At 35.8% G+C, this 16,531-nt stretch overlaps 1 protein-coding gene across 6 annotated transcripts in view; it reads left to right on the plus strand.

Moving 5' to 3' along the window:
* cfap299 (cilia and flagella associated protein 299) overlaps positions 1-16,531 on the plus strand; it is a 101,466-nt gene that overhangs the window by 26,703 nt on the left and 58,232 nt on the right. For 5 of the 6 annotated variants that reach the window (XR_012405948.1, XR_012405947.1, XR_012405950.1 and 2 more), the window contains 1 exon segment: positions 13,839-13,929. Coding sequence is in view for 2 of the 6 variants with exons in the window: in NM_001115124.1 (NP_001108596.1) it covers positions 13,839-13,929 (91 nt within the window). In the remaining 4 variants the exon portion in view is untranslated. 6 annotated transcript variants of the gene reach the window in all.

The following is a 16,531-nucleotide window of genomic DNA, read 5'->3' on the forward strand; positions in this document are numbered from 1 at the left end:
CGGATATCAGCTTATAGTCAAACCAGCTGATCTTTGTGGCTTTAAAACGCTCCAGTGTCCCTGTATCTGTAAATACACTCAGTAAACAGCAGTGAGTTCAGTGAACTGATGAACTTCACGGCCAATTATTTCTGTTAAGCATGTGAACACAATGGCAAATCAGCAGTGTTTAAGAACAGGCTCAACAATGCTAAAATGTTAGCAGAAAATGGACGTTTTTAAAATTTCTGTATCAGTTGGTACAGAATTCCAGTATCGTGACAACACTAGAGATGGAATACAGCAAAACCTTTTAATTTAGCCTCTAGATTTTGTTTTGGTTTGTTCTGTTTAATTTTAGGTAAATTATCAGTCTTCCTTTCACAAACATACTGTAATATGTAAATATATGAGTCAATCTACAATTTGCCAGCATGTTATCTAAAGTTAATTTCTGAGAAGATATTCAGAGAATTGTGTTATCATACAATCTTACAGAAACGAGGTGCTAAGGTATGGATTTACCTAATCCCTTTGGGCTCAGTGGTATGGTAATGTGTTTTTGTGTGTTCTAGTACCTCCTCATATATCACTTATCTGATAAGAGCTCATCCAAAAATCTGTGCAAAGCCTACAATGTTAACAATAAAACATCTTTAGTGGTCAAGGCAGAGAAATATTTGTATTAAAATAAAACTGGACTGACTAACATAATCAGATCAACTGGAGTCAGGATAGAGCTTTTTTTTTTCAGGAACTCAAATAGTCTCTGTCCTGAACATTTACATGTACAAAATGTGTTGAGAGCCTTTATAATTTAAACTAAAATGTGGAGTTGAACGAAAGAAGTGAAACCTCTCAGTTCCACGTGTGAAAACAGCATTGTTGATTTTTTTGGGTTAAAAACGGATTTTGAAACTCAAAACATCTGGAATGCCATACGTTTGAGCTAAGGGCTTTTGACGGGGCTAATAAATTTCATGACGGGGGTTGGATACTGGTATTAAACCGTAACATAGACTTTTAGAGTCCGCTTACACAAGGAACCTTTCAATTTGCAGTTATGAATTAAATCTCTCTATTCAGCAAATCTGTGTCTAAAAACTTATGAGGACTCGCAGATTCTCAAGTCGTTTCATTGTTTTTGGACTCTTTCACAGTGATGATAAAGTTGTTATATGTGCTTTTCTTCTCCTTAACTTGCCTTGTTATTGACACAGTTACACTTGAGAGCTATATATCAAGAATAAAGGCCATCTGTGCTCCATTTTGGGAAAGAATCTCTTTTATTATCCTTCACTGTGATTAATTACTTCTGTGGGCGCTTGGCTAGTCCAAATGATTCCCCTCTTTTGTGGTCACGATTTCAAGTTGACCAACTCACACGTATTCATTAACACACACACTCACACACACAGCCTTGCTGAATGCTTTACAGTCAAAAACAGCCATTTGGTTATGATATACATAACTTTTTGATGCTTCGGTAGAACAAACGCACCACAAAGAACTTACCTTTCTCACTCCTGTGCGGAAACACATGCACACATTTGACACACATTGCACCCTGTCTTTGACTTGATGTCGACCAGCTGAGTGTCATGCCTTATGTCCGAAACACCCTTAAATTGAATGTAAATAACCAAACCCTCTGTGTGCATCAACACCATATTTCAAGGGCACTTAGGCTTGCTCTCTAAGGGCCATTTATCTTAGTCCAATAAAAATGGGGGGCTTGGTTTCTTTGCGACTGTGCGTTTAGGTTGCTGAAGCCAAAAGAAACCATTCTCCCCCAAAGACAAAATTCTGGCAGTTTAAACATGTGCAATAGAGAGACACAATATATTTTATTTCAACTCAATCTCACAGCAATTCGTAACTTTTTGATTTAGTGGCTAATTCGTATGAATTCATACAATCTAATTTGTACTATTTAGTATGATTTGCCCATCACGGTTGGGGTTAGGGGTGGGGTTGGGTGCCACGCCTCCTTTTTAAAACCATACATTTTCGTACGACTAAACTCATACGAATTCGTACGAATTAGCCACTAAAGTGACAAAACGTAAAATACTTATATTTCCTTGTGAGATCTGTCTATTTTGACTAAGCAGAATTATTTTACATTATTTTGTGCATAAATCTGCGCTGTTCAGATGTAGTCGGAAACACAATTACATAAAAATAATACTTGCTGATTGTTAATTGTTTTATGTTCAATTAAATTTGTTAAATTTAAATAAAAAAAATAATAATTAAATAATCAGTTAACTTAATGTGTATATGTTTTCTCAACACAAATCAATTATGTGGAACCCAGCATTTTTTATTGTGTTGATGCTAAGATTCAAGCTCTGCCTCTGTCGCAACCACACATGCCACTTCAATATGAATATTAAAAGTTAAGCGGATGTAAGGAACCCAGTGTGGTAAATTTCGTTGGATGTAATTTGTTTTCTCAGAAACGTTTTAATTATGCCTGGCATCTGGCAAAAGTTTATCTGTGTACTTTCCAATTAGCTATGTAGAAATGTTATTGAGACACATCTGTTTGACAGTCACATTCAGTCCAAATATTACACAGCTGCGAGTATCTTTTCATCTTAAGTACTAAAGCTGTGGAAATCTCTAGTCTTTCAAGAGTGAAAATAGAGTCGAAAACACAAAAGAAGATATTCTGAAGAATGTTGGGAACCGGTAATGATTGACATCATTCGTTCATTCATTTTCCTTCGGCTTTGGTCTCTATTTCAGAGGTCGCCACAGCGTATTGAACCGCCAATTAATCCAGCATATGTTCAACACAGCTGTTGCCCTTCCAGCCACAACTCAGTACTGGGAAACACCCATACACACTCAGTCACACACATACACAACGGCAATTTTTTTAAATGTTTACTTAATTCACCTATAGCGCATGTCTTTGGATTGTGAGGGAAACTGGATCACCCGGAGGAAACCTACACGAACACGGGGAGAACATGCAAACTCCACACAGAAGCGCCAACTAGCGCAGCCGGGACTCAAAACAGCGACCTTCTTGCTGTCAGGCAAGCCACTGTGCTGCATGATAGACATCCATATTAGGTATAATAATAATAATAATAATAATAAATAAATAAATAAATAAATATATATATATATATATATATATATATATATATATATATATATATATATATATTAGTGCTGTCAATCGATGAAAAAAATTAACTAATTAATCGCACTTTAAATTTTTTTTTAATCGTGATTAATCGCGATTAATATCATTTAAAAGACTGAAACTTGTAATGTAGGCTATTCAAATGTAAAATTAATGTAAACGCAAGACAAATACTATTTAAATTTAAAATATAATTAATTATTAGAATTTTTGTTTAACTTGTAACACAGATTTCTTCCTGTAAACAACATATCCACAATAAACCATCAAGATCCTGGCTTGTCAGCCATATTTAGTACAGAATTAAAAAACAGGCATGTTAGTGCCATTTGAATTTCTAAACAATTAATGCCAATAAAGAAAACCTTTATTTCCATGTTGGATTCTAAGTGGACTGCAAAACAAATTCCAATATACAAGTATTACAGATATGGAAAATTATAATAATAATAATAAAGTATTAAAAATCTGTGCATGCCCTTAAATAGGTTTACCAACTCCCATTCTATAAAAGCACAAAAGCCATATATAGGAAATAACGAGAGTTGACAAATTAAAAAATTTATTATTATAATAAAATTATAATCCACACTGTAGATGTGTGCCTGTGTGTTTTGAGGGAGCCTAATAAATGATGAACATGACAAAAACTGCCAGCTGACGCACAGATTTAATGTTGATTAATAAAATAAAGATAAATAATTAAAGCAATGTATCAGAGACCCTAGAAAAATGTTTAACTCAACAATGAAACATTAAACTTAGCTAAAAGATTTTACATTGTCAGTGTCAAATTAATTTAAACAATTAAAAAATGCAACAAATATTTGTTTGGGCAGAACTACAAAACTAAATGTAAAAAAGTTGCTTAAGTTGCACACTAGTTTGGTCATGTATAAATATCATTATATTAACCATATTGTATAAATATTATTGTCACTATAAGCCTACATCATGCTGACGATCAAAAAAACAATGTCATGATATCTCATGCGATTGTCTTCTGACCGAGTGCATCTTAAAATGCATGACTAACACTTCTTTTAGAGCTTGAGAGGCAGACATTCTTTATAATTGGTAAAATAAAGACTTGCAGGTTAAGGAAACAGCATAGGAGGGAGTTGCCACAAGCCAAGGTGCAGATTTAAAGTAAAAAAAAAAGTATATTTATATGGACAGATAGGTAACTAGATAGAACAGACGGGAATATATTGATCTGTGCCCCGCTGCAGAGTGCAGACACAAAAGCTTGCTCTCCCGCGGCACGAACCCGCGCGACGAGTAAGAAACAGGCGTGACTCTCGGCTATTTTGACAAATACACACCCACGTTACACATTGCCTAACATGGAAGTTCTGTGATTTGGTCAGCCCAATGTCAATAAAGAAAAGAACCAATGGGCTGCAGATTATGTTACACGGCCGCTCTGTCCGGGAAAGAAATATCTTAATTTCAGAGCTTGACAGCTCACACAGCACCGTCAATCACTGAGGCAGAAAGACATGACAGTCTGCTGAGTGTTATATGGGCCAATCAGATCATAAAAAGATGATCAGCCTGGCCCAAAAAGTACGTCGACCCAGCGGGAAACTGCTCGGCATCTGCCCCTGTCCACAAGAGGAAAAAAATAAAATAAAATAAAAAATGTGTTAATTGCGTTAATTTTTTTAACGCGTTAATTATTTCAAATTAATTGCATGCGTTAACGCGTTAATTTTGACAGCGCTAATATATATATATATATATATATATATATATATATATATATATATATATATATATATATATATATATATATATATATATATATATATAAAATGGAATAGTGTTGCACGATATACGATATATACGATACTAAAAAGGTATCATGATATCCTGGCTCTCACAACGAAATGATTCTGCAATTTTTTAGTACCGGTGCTTTTGCGTGACAGCTGTAGTTCCTATTGCTCATCAATAGGGGACAGTGTGCTGCTTCAACAGCACAACCCCCACTTTATTACAGCTGACAGCAAACACTAGCTATGTTTCCTTCCAAAGATGCTAATTAAATGTACGCGCAAAACTGGAATATCGCATAAAAGACATGCAAATAAAGCAGCGTTTAACAGCATCTAACAAATCAAAGGGAACAAAAACGTCAGTTTCTGATTAACTGGCGCCAAGTATCAACAATAAAAATGGAATTTGCTGAGGTAGGAGAAGCTGCATGAATCTTTTCTTCATTTAATAAATGACTTGCATCTCAGATGCAATATGTGGGGGCGTTTGAAGGTGTGACAGACAGAGCGCAGACTATCTTGGCACTTTTGGAGGTCAATAATAATATGATAACACCAATACTAAAATGGTTACGCATTTTAGAATGACTAAAAAAACATTTCAGATGTTTTACAGTGTGCTTAGCATGCTGGTTTGTTCACTCACACACATTTTTATCATCACATGATCTCCTACAACAAAATCACATGACAATAAAAAGTTTATCCTACTCAGTTATGTGCATGTTTTTTAAGCGCATTTTCAAAATGTATGCACATCTTGGCATTTCCATCAACCAAATTTTTTTTGCGCATGTCCAAAATACGCATAAAAATAGGAGGATGGAAACATAGCTACTGGTTGTTTATTAATAAATAACATTTTTAAAGAAAAGAAATTTGGTGTATTGTCAATTTAGTATCGGTATTGGGCTATTTAATTTAGGTGTGGTATCAAGTCAAAATTTTGGTATCTTGACAACAGTAGAATACTCTGCCTATTTAGAGTGTTACTTTCTTTTTTTGTTGAATCAATTTCTAAATATAAACTGTTAGCAGTAGAGATATAAGATAGCAGAAAGATATAAGCAATGAGAACTTTGCCAAAAAAACAAAAAAAAAAACAAAGCCAAACCATACATTTTTACATTTTCAAAATACTTAATTGTCTGTGATTTATGAGCTGTTTTCCTCATAGGCACCAAAACATGTTTTCACAAGATCATCATTTACTGGTATTTCTATAATTGTGAGGATATTTGGGACACTAACTGACTACACATTTTACAAGACAATACAGGATCTATTACGTAACACATTTTCCACCATCCCTGCTCTCATCATGTGATCTGTGAAATGTAAAAACCATACAGTGGAGGTGAATGTGACAACTCCCATGATTCCATACGCCTTTACAACATCTTCAAGCACTTATAGTTTTGAATAAGAGACTTCTTGCAGAGAAAACGCACTGTTCTTTTAATGTCGTGAGCTAACAATGAACAACATTTTTAATGTAGTTACAAATTAAAACAAGTGTTTTGCTTATGAACTAAAAAATTGTGAACTAAAGTTTATTCAAACATTAAATTAAATGAATAAACATCGAAGTATTATTGTTAGTTCATTATACCTAATGCATAAACTAACATCAAAACTTCAATCTTACTGAAGTCAACACTGCTATATCTTCATATGCGTGTGAATACATGAAGTTCTAATAGAATAAGATAGACATTAGATGATGGACATGTCCTTTTAGGCCTATAATTGTTGCTGTAAAATTTAACAGTGCTTTTTATAGCCGTCCGCTAAATGATGCAGGAATAATCGGAAATACTTCTGCTGGGCCATCAGTCTGAAGTGAACAATGAGATCAGTTTGGCTTGAGTTATACCCTGAAGTGCTCCAAATTTCTTCCCATTACTTCTTATAAAATGAGAGCCCACACGAATACACTCCTATTGCTGTCAGTCACAGATGAAGCATTCTGTTTGCATAATTATTACACTTGCTCATGGTACTGCTATTCCAACCATTGTCCTCCTAATTCAACACAGCCCGGATTGTTGATGCAAGGTGACATGTTAGCATATACTTGGTAGGTAACATCATCCATATGTGTTGAGGAATGGATGCGTGAAAACTTGGACAACCCTGTGGATTGCATTCTTTAAATAGATAGCCAGTGAAGTTATTCCTGAGATGTACTCAAACAGGCTGGGCATATTCTAACACTTCTGCTTGTTGATACCAGACTATTATTTTGAGAAGAACTCACTTGGGTGGTCATGTAATCATGTCTATTGAACATTTTCAAGCTATGCTGCAGTCTTAAAAGGAAGTAAGATTTAAAGTGTTCAGTTGTGTGAAGAATGATCAGGTAAAACACTCTAATGGGGTTTTTAAGGGTCTGATGTTTTTTTTTTAATAAACATAGGCTCATTCTGAAAATATATCCCTATATATATTTCTGGAGATCACGAAATATGTAGCCAGAGGTACACATGTATGCATTTGATTTTAAAAATGAATGCTATGGGGCGGTATGATGCTGTTCCTTTTCATGCTTACCAGCTGACCGCTTACCTCTGTATGGACAGCTTTCCCCAGTTTGTCCAGTAGCTAGCCACATATGGCAGCGGACTTGTGTCGTAGAGCAGAGTTGACCGCAAGGACAGGGTTCAAGTTTGGTAAAGAACGGTTCCAGAAAGCTGGAACAAAAACTAGTCAGTCTAGGGCCATATATACTTGCAAAATAAGGGAAAGTTTTGCAAACAAAAAATAAAGTATTGAGCAAAAAAATAAATAAATAAATGCAAATCACAAACAAAACAAAAAAATCGCTTAGCAAAAATTTATTTTTGAGAAATAAAAACTAAATTTGCTGATAAAAATAAAGAACAGCAAAGGGAAAATTAAGTTTTGACAAATAAAAATGAAATTTCCAAACAAAAAAGAACTGCAAATAAAAATCAAGCAGTGCAAAAAAATCTAAAATTTACCAATTTCAAACACATTTTTATAGCATTGCCTTTTTCAAAACCCGTCTCTTGTAATTCTCATTTTGATTTGCCTAGTCAACCGTGAGTTTGTGATGCTGTTTTCACTTTGCACTTCACAATTCTGTGCGTTTCAATTTGAGGCCCTGATTTGACAAGGGGGCGGGGTCAAGGGAACTTGGGCATTTATGGCAGCCATTTTTATTTCTCAAAAATTTATTTTCGCTTTTCGACTTTTGGAAATTTGCTTTTATTCATTTATTTTTGCTTAATACTGTATTTTTGTTTACAATTTTTTTTATTTTGCAATATAAAAGAGACTATTAATTAATTTAAAAAATGAATGTACAAATTGCAGTATATATGACCCTAGACTCCATAAAAAAAACACACGACAAAAAATAAAATAAGCAAGTAAATAACAGGGGGAGAATGTGGTAAATTCTGAAAATGTGGTAAAAAAAAAATTTTAAAAATCAGGCTGCCGCAAGGGCTTTTCTTTTTCTGGATTGCTTTTGAAAACATTGTCAGTTGTGTTTAGGTAAGTGGGTGGTCACTCATCTATCTGTGCTTTAGAAAACACTATCGGTTGGGTTTAGGGAAGGAGTAGGGTGGGTCAGTCAGTTGACAGCAACCTCAGGTGGATATATGCAGGAGCGGACTCGTATAGCACTCGCAAGAGAAAGTTGAGATCTCAAAAAGCATTCACCGTGGCCTCTTGAGGAAAAACAAAAACTGAAAAAAAAAAAAAAAAAAAAAAAAAACGCTCTCCAGAAATGTATTTAGGGGTATTTATTTAGAATGAGCCTGGGTTGGTTTTAATCCAACTTCTGGTTAAAAATGAACTAGTCTAACTGTTGGATTAAACAATTGTAAAATTTAACCCAACATTTTAGAATAGATTGTTTATCAACCTAACATTAAAAGATAGACAAACCTAAAATTAAGACATAAAAAAAAAACATTTAAATTACATTTTTAAGCCCAGCTGTTGGGTTTGCCTACATTTGACCCAGCGTTGGGTTTAATCAAGTTTTTTATAGTAGTTGTTGGCATGGGCTCCAGATCACTTCTGACAGTATTATGGCCCTGGTCCTGCATTCACCAAGAAACTGTAACAAAGGCTTCTCGTGCTAGTATTGCAGTGCCTGGCGTCCGGCTGCACGTTTATGAACTACAGGCAGCCAAGTAGTTGACCAAAATAAATGTCATGTGTGTGTTCCATTTACTTAGAGCTTTTCCCCCCAGTTTCTTTTCATCATCCAGAATAAACAGAGCAGGGCCCCAAGTGCATCATGGTCTGTTAAATCCTTTCTAAGCAGCCAGCCTGTTTGTAAAAGCCCCCCCACCTGCCACCCTGTAACCGGAGTATGGCCTGAGGGGAGGAGGGGTACGGGGGGCTCATAAGGATTATTATGTCTTCAGGCCAATACAGGTGCGTAACTTTTTTATTTCACAGCCGCTGTCAATGACAGATAACAAATAGGCATCATTACAGGTCACCTGCTTATGAATAAATATGAGATCATTTGTGTTTTTACTGCTCCTGTTCTTGAAGAAAAATAAAGCTTGTATGTATGACGTTAAACATCCTGTAAAGTGCTTTGAAATCTGCATTTTTTATTTGACGTTTCACAAAATCTCAACTGCCAGTCAGTACTGTTAAACTGACGCACATTAGACTCAGTCACAGTCTATAATAGTAAAACTGAGTACAACTTACCATTTCTTTGCTTTAAAAGACAGCTGTCTGCATATATCAAATAGGTCTGATTTGTTTTGGCGTCTGGGCTTGCCATAGAAAGAGGTGCTGGGTACAGTCAGTGCTTTTCAAACTGACTAAGGATCAACACATTTTTTAATTTCTAGCAGGGGGCAACAGATGAAAATTACCACTAGGTGGTAACTCAGGCTTATTTATTATTATTGATTGATGAACACTTTCCCAAAATAAAACAAAATTAAATTAAATTAAATTAAATTAAAAAAATTTCAGTTAATTCCATCTGGTAGACGGTATTCGCTTAGCAAAAAAAGGCCAAGTACAAAAAAACTTTTATTCTGCTATTGGTTTTCTAAGCAGGATCTTAAAATGAAAAGGCTTGAGATTGATTTTAAATATTTACCGCGTTATTTGTTTCCTGTTATGGCCGACGTGTGTTCAGGAATGGCGTGTGCATAAAGGCGACCTAGGCGGCCGCCTTCGGCAGCATAATATTAAGTGAACCCCCCGGTCTTCACTTTTATCAGCTACACCGACCCTGTCACTCATGGTCCTTGCTTTCATCAGCAAACCGGTCACTTTTTTTTCACTTTTGGGTTGAGGGCGGTGTGATTGTCGCTTGCCTAGAGCGCCAGTTCAGCTTGCCCCAGCCCTGCACATGTTTAACGTGCAAAGAAATTTGGATAAGACCAAGGATGTGCTTTAAGAAGTAAAGTTTCAGTACAAAACAATTAATGTCGCATTACATGGCTATTCTGCGTTTCCTCCGGAGTTTCATGCAATTTCGGGTGTTCCCTTTTTAATCTTTAGACTTTAACTGCAGTTCAACCTCCGTTACAGGTATTGTAAATACCGTCATACCGCAATATTAATTTTTTTCGATATTACCGTAGCCGCATGACTCGGTAAAACTATAGGTCTTCTGAGAAAATTTGCTCAGGCGAATGAAGCGAACGGGAGGTAACGAAAACTACAATTCCCATCAGCCCATGCTTGACCATCATCCCTTGCGGTCTGTTGTCGCTACAGATCCAGTAATGTGGAAATGGAGTGTGCTGCTAGAAGCGGGCATCAAAAAGAGCTGGAAAACTCTAAAGCGGGTGTTGTCGCCGCGCGTGTACTGAATAGCGGTGTTGTCGCGCGAGTTCTTATCAGCTGTGTTGTCGCGCGCGTACTGAATAGCGGTGTTGTCGCGCGAGTTCTTATCAGCTGTGTTGTCGCGCGCGTACTGAATAGCGGTGTTGTCAGCACACTGTTTAGATTGATGCAGACATGAGACCTCTATCTCACTCATGGTTTGTCCTCTCAAGTGGGGAAAAGACAATGCACAACGTTACCTACTGCTGTCAACCTGGGCCAAGTCATATCTCTCTTGTCCCAGAAACCTCAGTCCCAAATGAGAGGGGTTTTTCTGTTGCAGGGGACATTGTAAATACCCAGAGATACCAGCTTTTACCAGATTATATTTATATGATAATTTTCCTTTAAACCCATCTCTATCTAAGTGAGTGAGTGATTAAATGTTGAATGTGATGAGTTTTCAACAATACTAAATTGAAACTTTATTTTTTTACATGGTTTAATATTTTTTTGTTATTAAAATTGAAGTTCCTGTTTCAAAGCTTACAGATAGATGGCTAATTTGTATGTCATTGACACTTTTGGCACTTTTTTGGAGTATTTTCATAAGTTTTGTTTTTTCCTGTAAATGATTCAATAAATACCGTACCGTGACATTCATACCGAGGTATTACCGAACCGTGAAATTCTGATACCGTTACATCCCTAGTTCAGCATATTTTCATTCAGGATGTTTTAATGGAATTTGATACGGCATGTCGAACGGAAAGAAAAACCTCAGCATTTCGGGATTTGCGTGATCCTTTCAGGTGATGAAAAATCGCTGTTTACATGGTAGACTCTTAATCCGTATTATCTTAATAATAAAAGCAGAGTATTGGTGTCCATGTAAATGTACTCAGTGAAAATGGCAGATGAAGTCGCAAGCTGTCAAAGACAGCCCTATTCTCTGCCTTTAAGCTGCGTCCATGAGCCCTCACATTTCATAAGTTCACTTTGCTGTGTCAACATCCTGGCTTGAAAAAATACAGCCATACTTTAAGCAAATTTGATGAACGTGATCGTGCGTGTTGATGAATCTGAAGGGATCCCTCTCTCGCTCACCGAGTCCGCTTTACTGCGCCCATTGTGTGTGTGTGTGTTTGTGTGTGTAGTTCACTTAGAATCCAACATGGAAATCATTTTTGTTTGTTCTTGGCATTGATTGTTTTGAAATTCAAATGGCATTTAATGCCTGTGCTTTTATTTCTGAAATAAATACGCCGTTTCGTGATTAATCATGATTTATTACAAAAAAGTGTGATTAATTACGTACATTTTTATAATAATTTGACAGCCCTAATATATATATATATATATATATATATATATATATATATATATATTAATAATAAACACAGGTACTAATCTGTGTATTACTTATCTTTATGTATTGATGATTTGATTGCTTATTGGTAAAACAAAGACCGTGCGGGTCAGGTAGTTGAAACGGTAGACTACAAATAATTAATTGGTTAGAAATAAATAAATTATTTATAAGCCATCATCCATCGTGATTCTTCACATTAGACATTGTATGATCACAAATTGGTCAACTTCGCTGGAGAAGATGCTGGTAATAAAATATCAAGTACTGACACAAAAGATGCCTCTTTAGCTGTTTATTGTAAATGGCTAATGTTTCAGCTTCTCCATTTGAGATACGCAAGTCATTCGCAAATTTCTGCCCCTTGATGGAGTGAATTTTATTCAGAATCATGTGTTTGTAAAGATATCGAAAGTTACTTTTATTTTATGGAAAAGTGAAAAAGATACATTCACATGTGCGAATTATTAGCCCCCATGAATTATTACTCCCCTCTGTTCACTTTTTTTCCCAATTTCTGTTTAATGGAGAAAATATTTTTAACACATACTAAACATAATAGTGTTAATAACTCATTTAATTACTGCCATGATGACAGCGCATGATATTTGACTAGATATGTTTTAGGACACTTCTATACAGCTTAAAGTGACATTTAAAGACTTAACTTAGGAATTTCTCCAGAAGAAAAAACACTCTCAGACACACTGTGAAAATTTCCTTGCTCTGTTAAACATATTTGGAAAATATTTAAAAACAAAAAGAAATTCAAATGAGGGCTGAAAATTCTGACTTCAACTGTATACAATCTTGAGGGTGAGAAAAGGTTAATCCAATTTACTCTTTTTTTTATGGAAGATGCATCGAGTTTGATGAGGCATGTATTACGTCTTTCAGCGATATGAGGAGAGGGTAATCTCTGCTGCCCTTTTCACCCTCTGCTGCTCTGTGCGAACCCGAGAGGAAAAAAAGTTCTCAAATACTTGTTTACTGGCAGGCCGATGATTCTGCGGGTATACTGCAGACATTATGAAAGTTGAGCAAATTCAGGCTGAATGACAAGGCGCTATTGCTGTTACTGCACTGTGAAACGTCTGAGAGATGAATGCCAATGAGTGTTATGTCAGGTGTACAGGCTGCAGTTTGCCAGAACTTTGTTTTCATGGAAACAGGCCAAATAGCACAGAGAGAGAGAGAGAAAAGGTCTTCCTGAAATGACTGAGATAATAATTCAAGAGTGGAATTATTCAATAGCAATTCCCACTGTGATTAATTACCAGCAGTTCTAGGGTGGAGGCAGAGTGATTTATTTTTATGAAGATATCATTTTGTCGGAAATCACTCCGTGAGATTATTTTCATTTTTCAGCCAGCGCATTTCATATTTTTAATGGAACCAGATATTTAGGATATTTTCATAATCTGTATCATTGTTACAAGTCTACTTGTGGGTTTGGTGTAATTTATAGTAATTTAAGTCAGAAGGATATTTCTTTTCCAAATATTTTAATATTTTTAAGAACAAATGTTGTTGTGATTTATCTCGCTTCCAAAAAGTGATTTTACAAGGTACTTTTCCTAAAGTAAATAAAACAACTACACACAAAATCACAAGACTTTTATTTAGTGGAAAAGATTACTGCTAGGATCCATAAGCATCAAATAGAGTAAGCATCAGTGTTTGCTTGCAAGAATAAAACAACCATAAACATTTAAGCTTGATTTTTAAGAGACATTTCAAACTGTTTAAATGTTGTCTTTTCCAGGAAGCTGGCAAGTACAGGAAAGGAACTCAAAGATAACTTCCTGAGAGCCCTGGCAGAGCGGGAGGAGGCAAACCGCAGTGGGGAAATGAATGTGAGTACATTATTACAGCACTCCATTTGCTACGTAATGGGATTCCCCCCGAATATTTCTGCTATTCCTTAAGGATGGGAACACAATCCACACTGTGTCAAACTCTGTAGGGTAACCCCCCTTCTCTCTCGCACCTTGCCATATTGCCACCTCAGTCTTCTTTCCACAGAAAGAATAGAGCATGCGCACTAGTAGCCACTGGTTTGCCCTTCGGTGGCCCCCTCAACATTTGGACCTTGACATTTTATTATAAAAAGTCTATATAAGGATTTTACAAAATTATTTTACCCACTTATTGATTTTTTTTTAAATATAAAAATGTAAAAATGATAGCAAATAGATATATACCATGCCCTGTACGCCCAGCTCTCTAACTCTTCCTAGAGTACATTAAATAAATACACTAGCAAATCAATTTGTCTAACAGCAATTTTCACAGATTGTGTTTGCTTGCACATTCTTAAACTGACTATACCAAATAAGCCAGCAACATGTGTGGTCATGTTAAAGTGTTAAACCATTTTGTTTTATTGCCGTTAGGTCATAAACAACTCAAGCTTAAGGCACAGCTTTTGCCCATCGCCCTGATATTGGCATGTAAACACCTTTACATGTGTTCTGTTGGCTAACTGAGCAACACATGTGCAGTTTGTGCCATGAAAGACTTCTCGCTGCAGATATGAACACATCCAGCAATAGTGTTTTCCGGAAGGGAGGAAAAGGAAATATATCGGAAACTCCTACTCTTTTTTTTTTTCTTTTTTTTTGACCCAAGAAGTTATAAAACATATGTTCTCATTTCATTTATACAGATTGTAAGACAAGTGGTGCAGTCATAGAGACTTCAAAAAATGAGAGAAGAATGAGTTTACACAAGTTTCCCACTGACATTTTGTAAGGCTCTGGGGTTTTTTGATGCTGTGTTTAACATTACAGCTCACATGGAACAAATCTCTGACCTCTGTCTATACTATTAAAGCAATCCAACCGAATGTTTTCAACTACCTACTATACACAGCAAAATATGGGGACCCAAAACATCTCTAAGGTAGTTAATTCCGATACTTTGAAAGTGTCTCATGGGGTCCACTCCCAACAGAATTAGATCAACACTTTCAAAAGTGTTGGCACATTGACACCGACATAAGGGTTTGTTTGAACTCTGGGCAAAGTTAAAAATGTAACTATATTTAACACCGCCCAGTGTAAAATAAATTTTATGTTGGTGTTCTGTGTATTTTTTTAGATCAATATATTGTTATTTTATTCAACTCTTTTGAGTGTAAATATGGTAAAAAGGTTAAAAAAAAAAAAAAAGACTGTAAATTTGAAAACGTTTACCACTTCAACAATTCATTCAGTTTTTAAAATGCAACAATATGTCAAATATGCTTTATCATTTTTATTAGTACAGACAGTATTAACAAAATACGTATGAATGTTCCAGTCCTTTGGTCCACATATATTGTTTGAAAATAGATAAGCTCAAAACATTGCAGATGTATACACTGACACGTGTATTTTGCATTTTAGAAAGAGAACTAGGCAGAGAACTAACAAACGTTTAAATAAGTTTAATAATGAAAAACCAAATCAAACAGGTGGCAGTTCCACCAAACTGAAAGCAAAACAAGACCATGTCCTCTCTCGTCTTCCACTGCTCTCCTTCCTCCTTTTAAGATCCAGAGCTCATTTGTGAGACTTGAGACAGGTGGCGCGCACAGGTGACAATCATTAGCACTCAAGCTACCAGCCTTAAATGACCTAGAATAATAGTATTGATATATTATTTACCATATTAGATGGGCTACTATGTTAGATGTGCAATCTGACACAATAACAATGACACAAATCATAAAAATAAAGCTTCTTTATTTTGGTCTCTTGTCAAGACAAGGTCCAAAACACATTTAAAATGGTATTAAGCTAAAGGAAGGTTGTACAACTTTTATTTATATCCACAACTTTCTCTCAGGTTTCACTCCCCAGAGCATCTGACATCAGGTACCACACTCAGGAGATTCGTTACCTTAATACACCTAAAACACAAATTCCCGTAAAACTAATCAATGGCAGAGTAGCGTTTTCTCTTGTAAACTGCAGGAAAAGAGTTACACAAAAATATTTATAGCATTTTATTTCACCCACACCATAATACCAGTCAGACATGTAAAGCACAAATAATGTCCTTCAATTCTGTCACGTCCATCATTGTAAGCTGCTTGCTGTTCTGTCTGTTCCACTGCTCTGTTTGACAGATGTGTGCTCAAACTTTCTTTTGAAGTCTGACACGCGTCAAGTGCACAAAACACCCTATTCACGTCACAGGATGCCTAATCCAATCTATGCATTGACTTCAAATGTAAATTACGTGCTTCATCTGCATCTGCTTACTGCACAGGCTACAAAAACAATTCCCCCACTCTCATGTAATGTAATGATTGTGAGGGCGCAGGTGAGATGTAATTTTTCGAGAGACACTCAAATTGATTACGTACGCTGCATATATACAATGTCTATAAATCACGTAAAACAATAAATTGCTAACTGAAATTAATATACTTTGATTAAATGGTTTGGAATTGGATGTTTTCATGAGATT

This window comes from Danio rerio, chromosome 5, assembly GCF_049306965.1.
Source record: "Danio rerio strain Tuebingen ecotype United States chromosome 5, GRCz12tu, whole genome shotgun sequence".
NCBI lineage: Eukaryota > Metazoa > Chordata > Actinopteri > Cypriniformes > Danionidae > Danio > Danio rerio.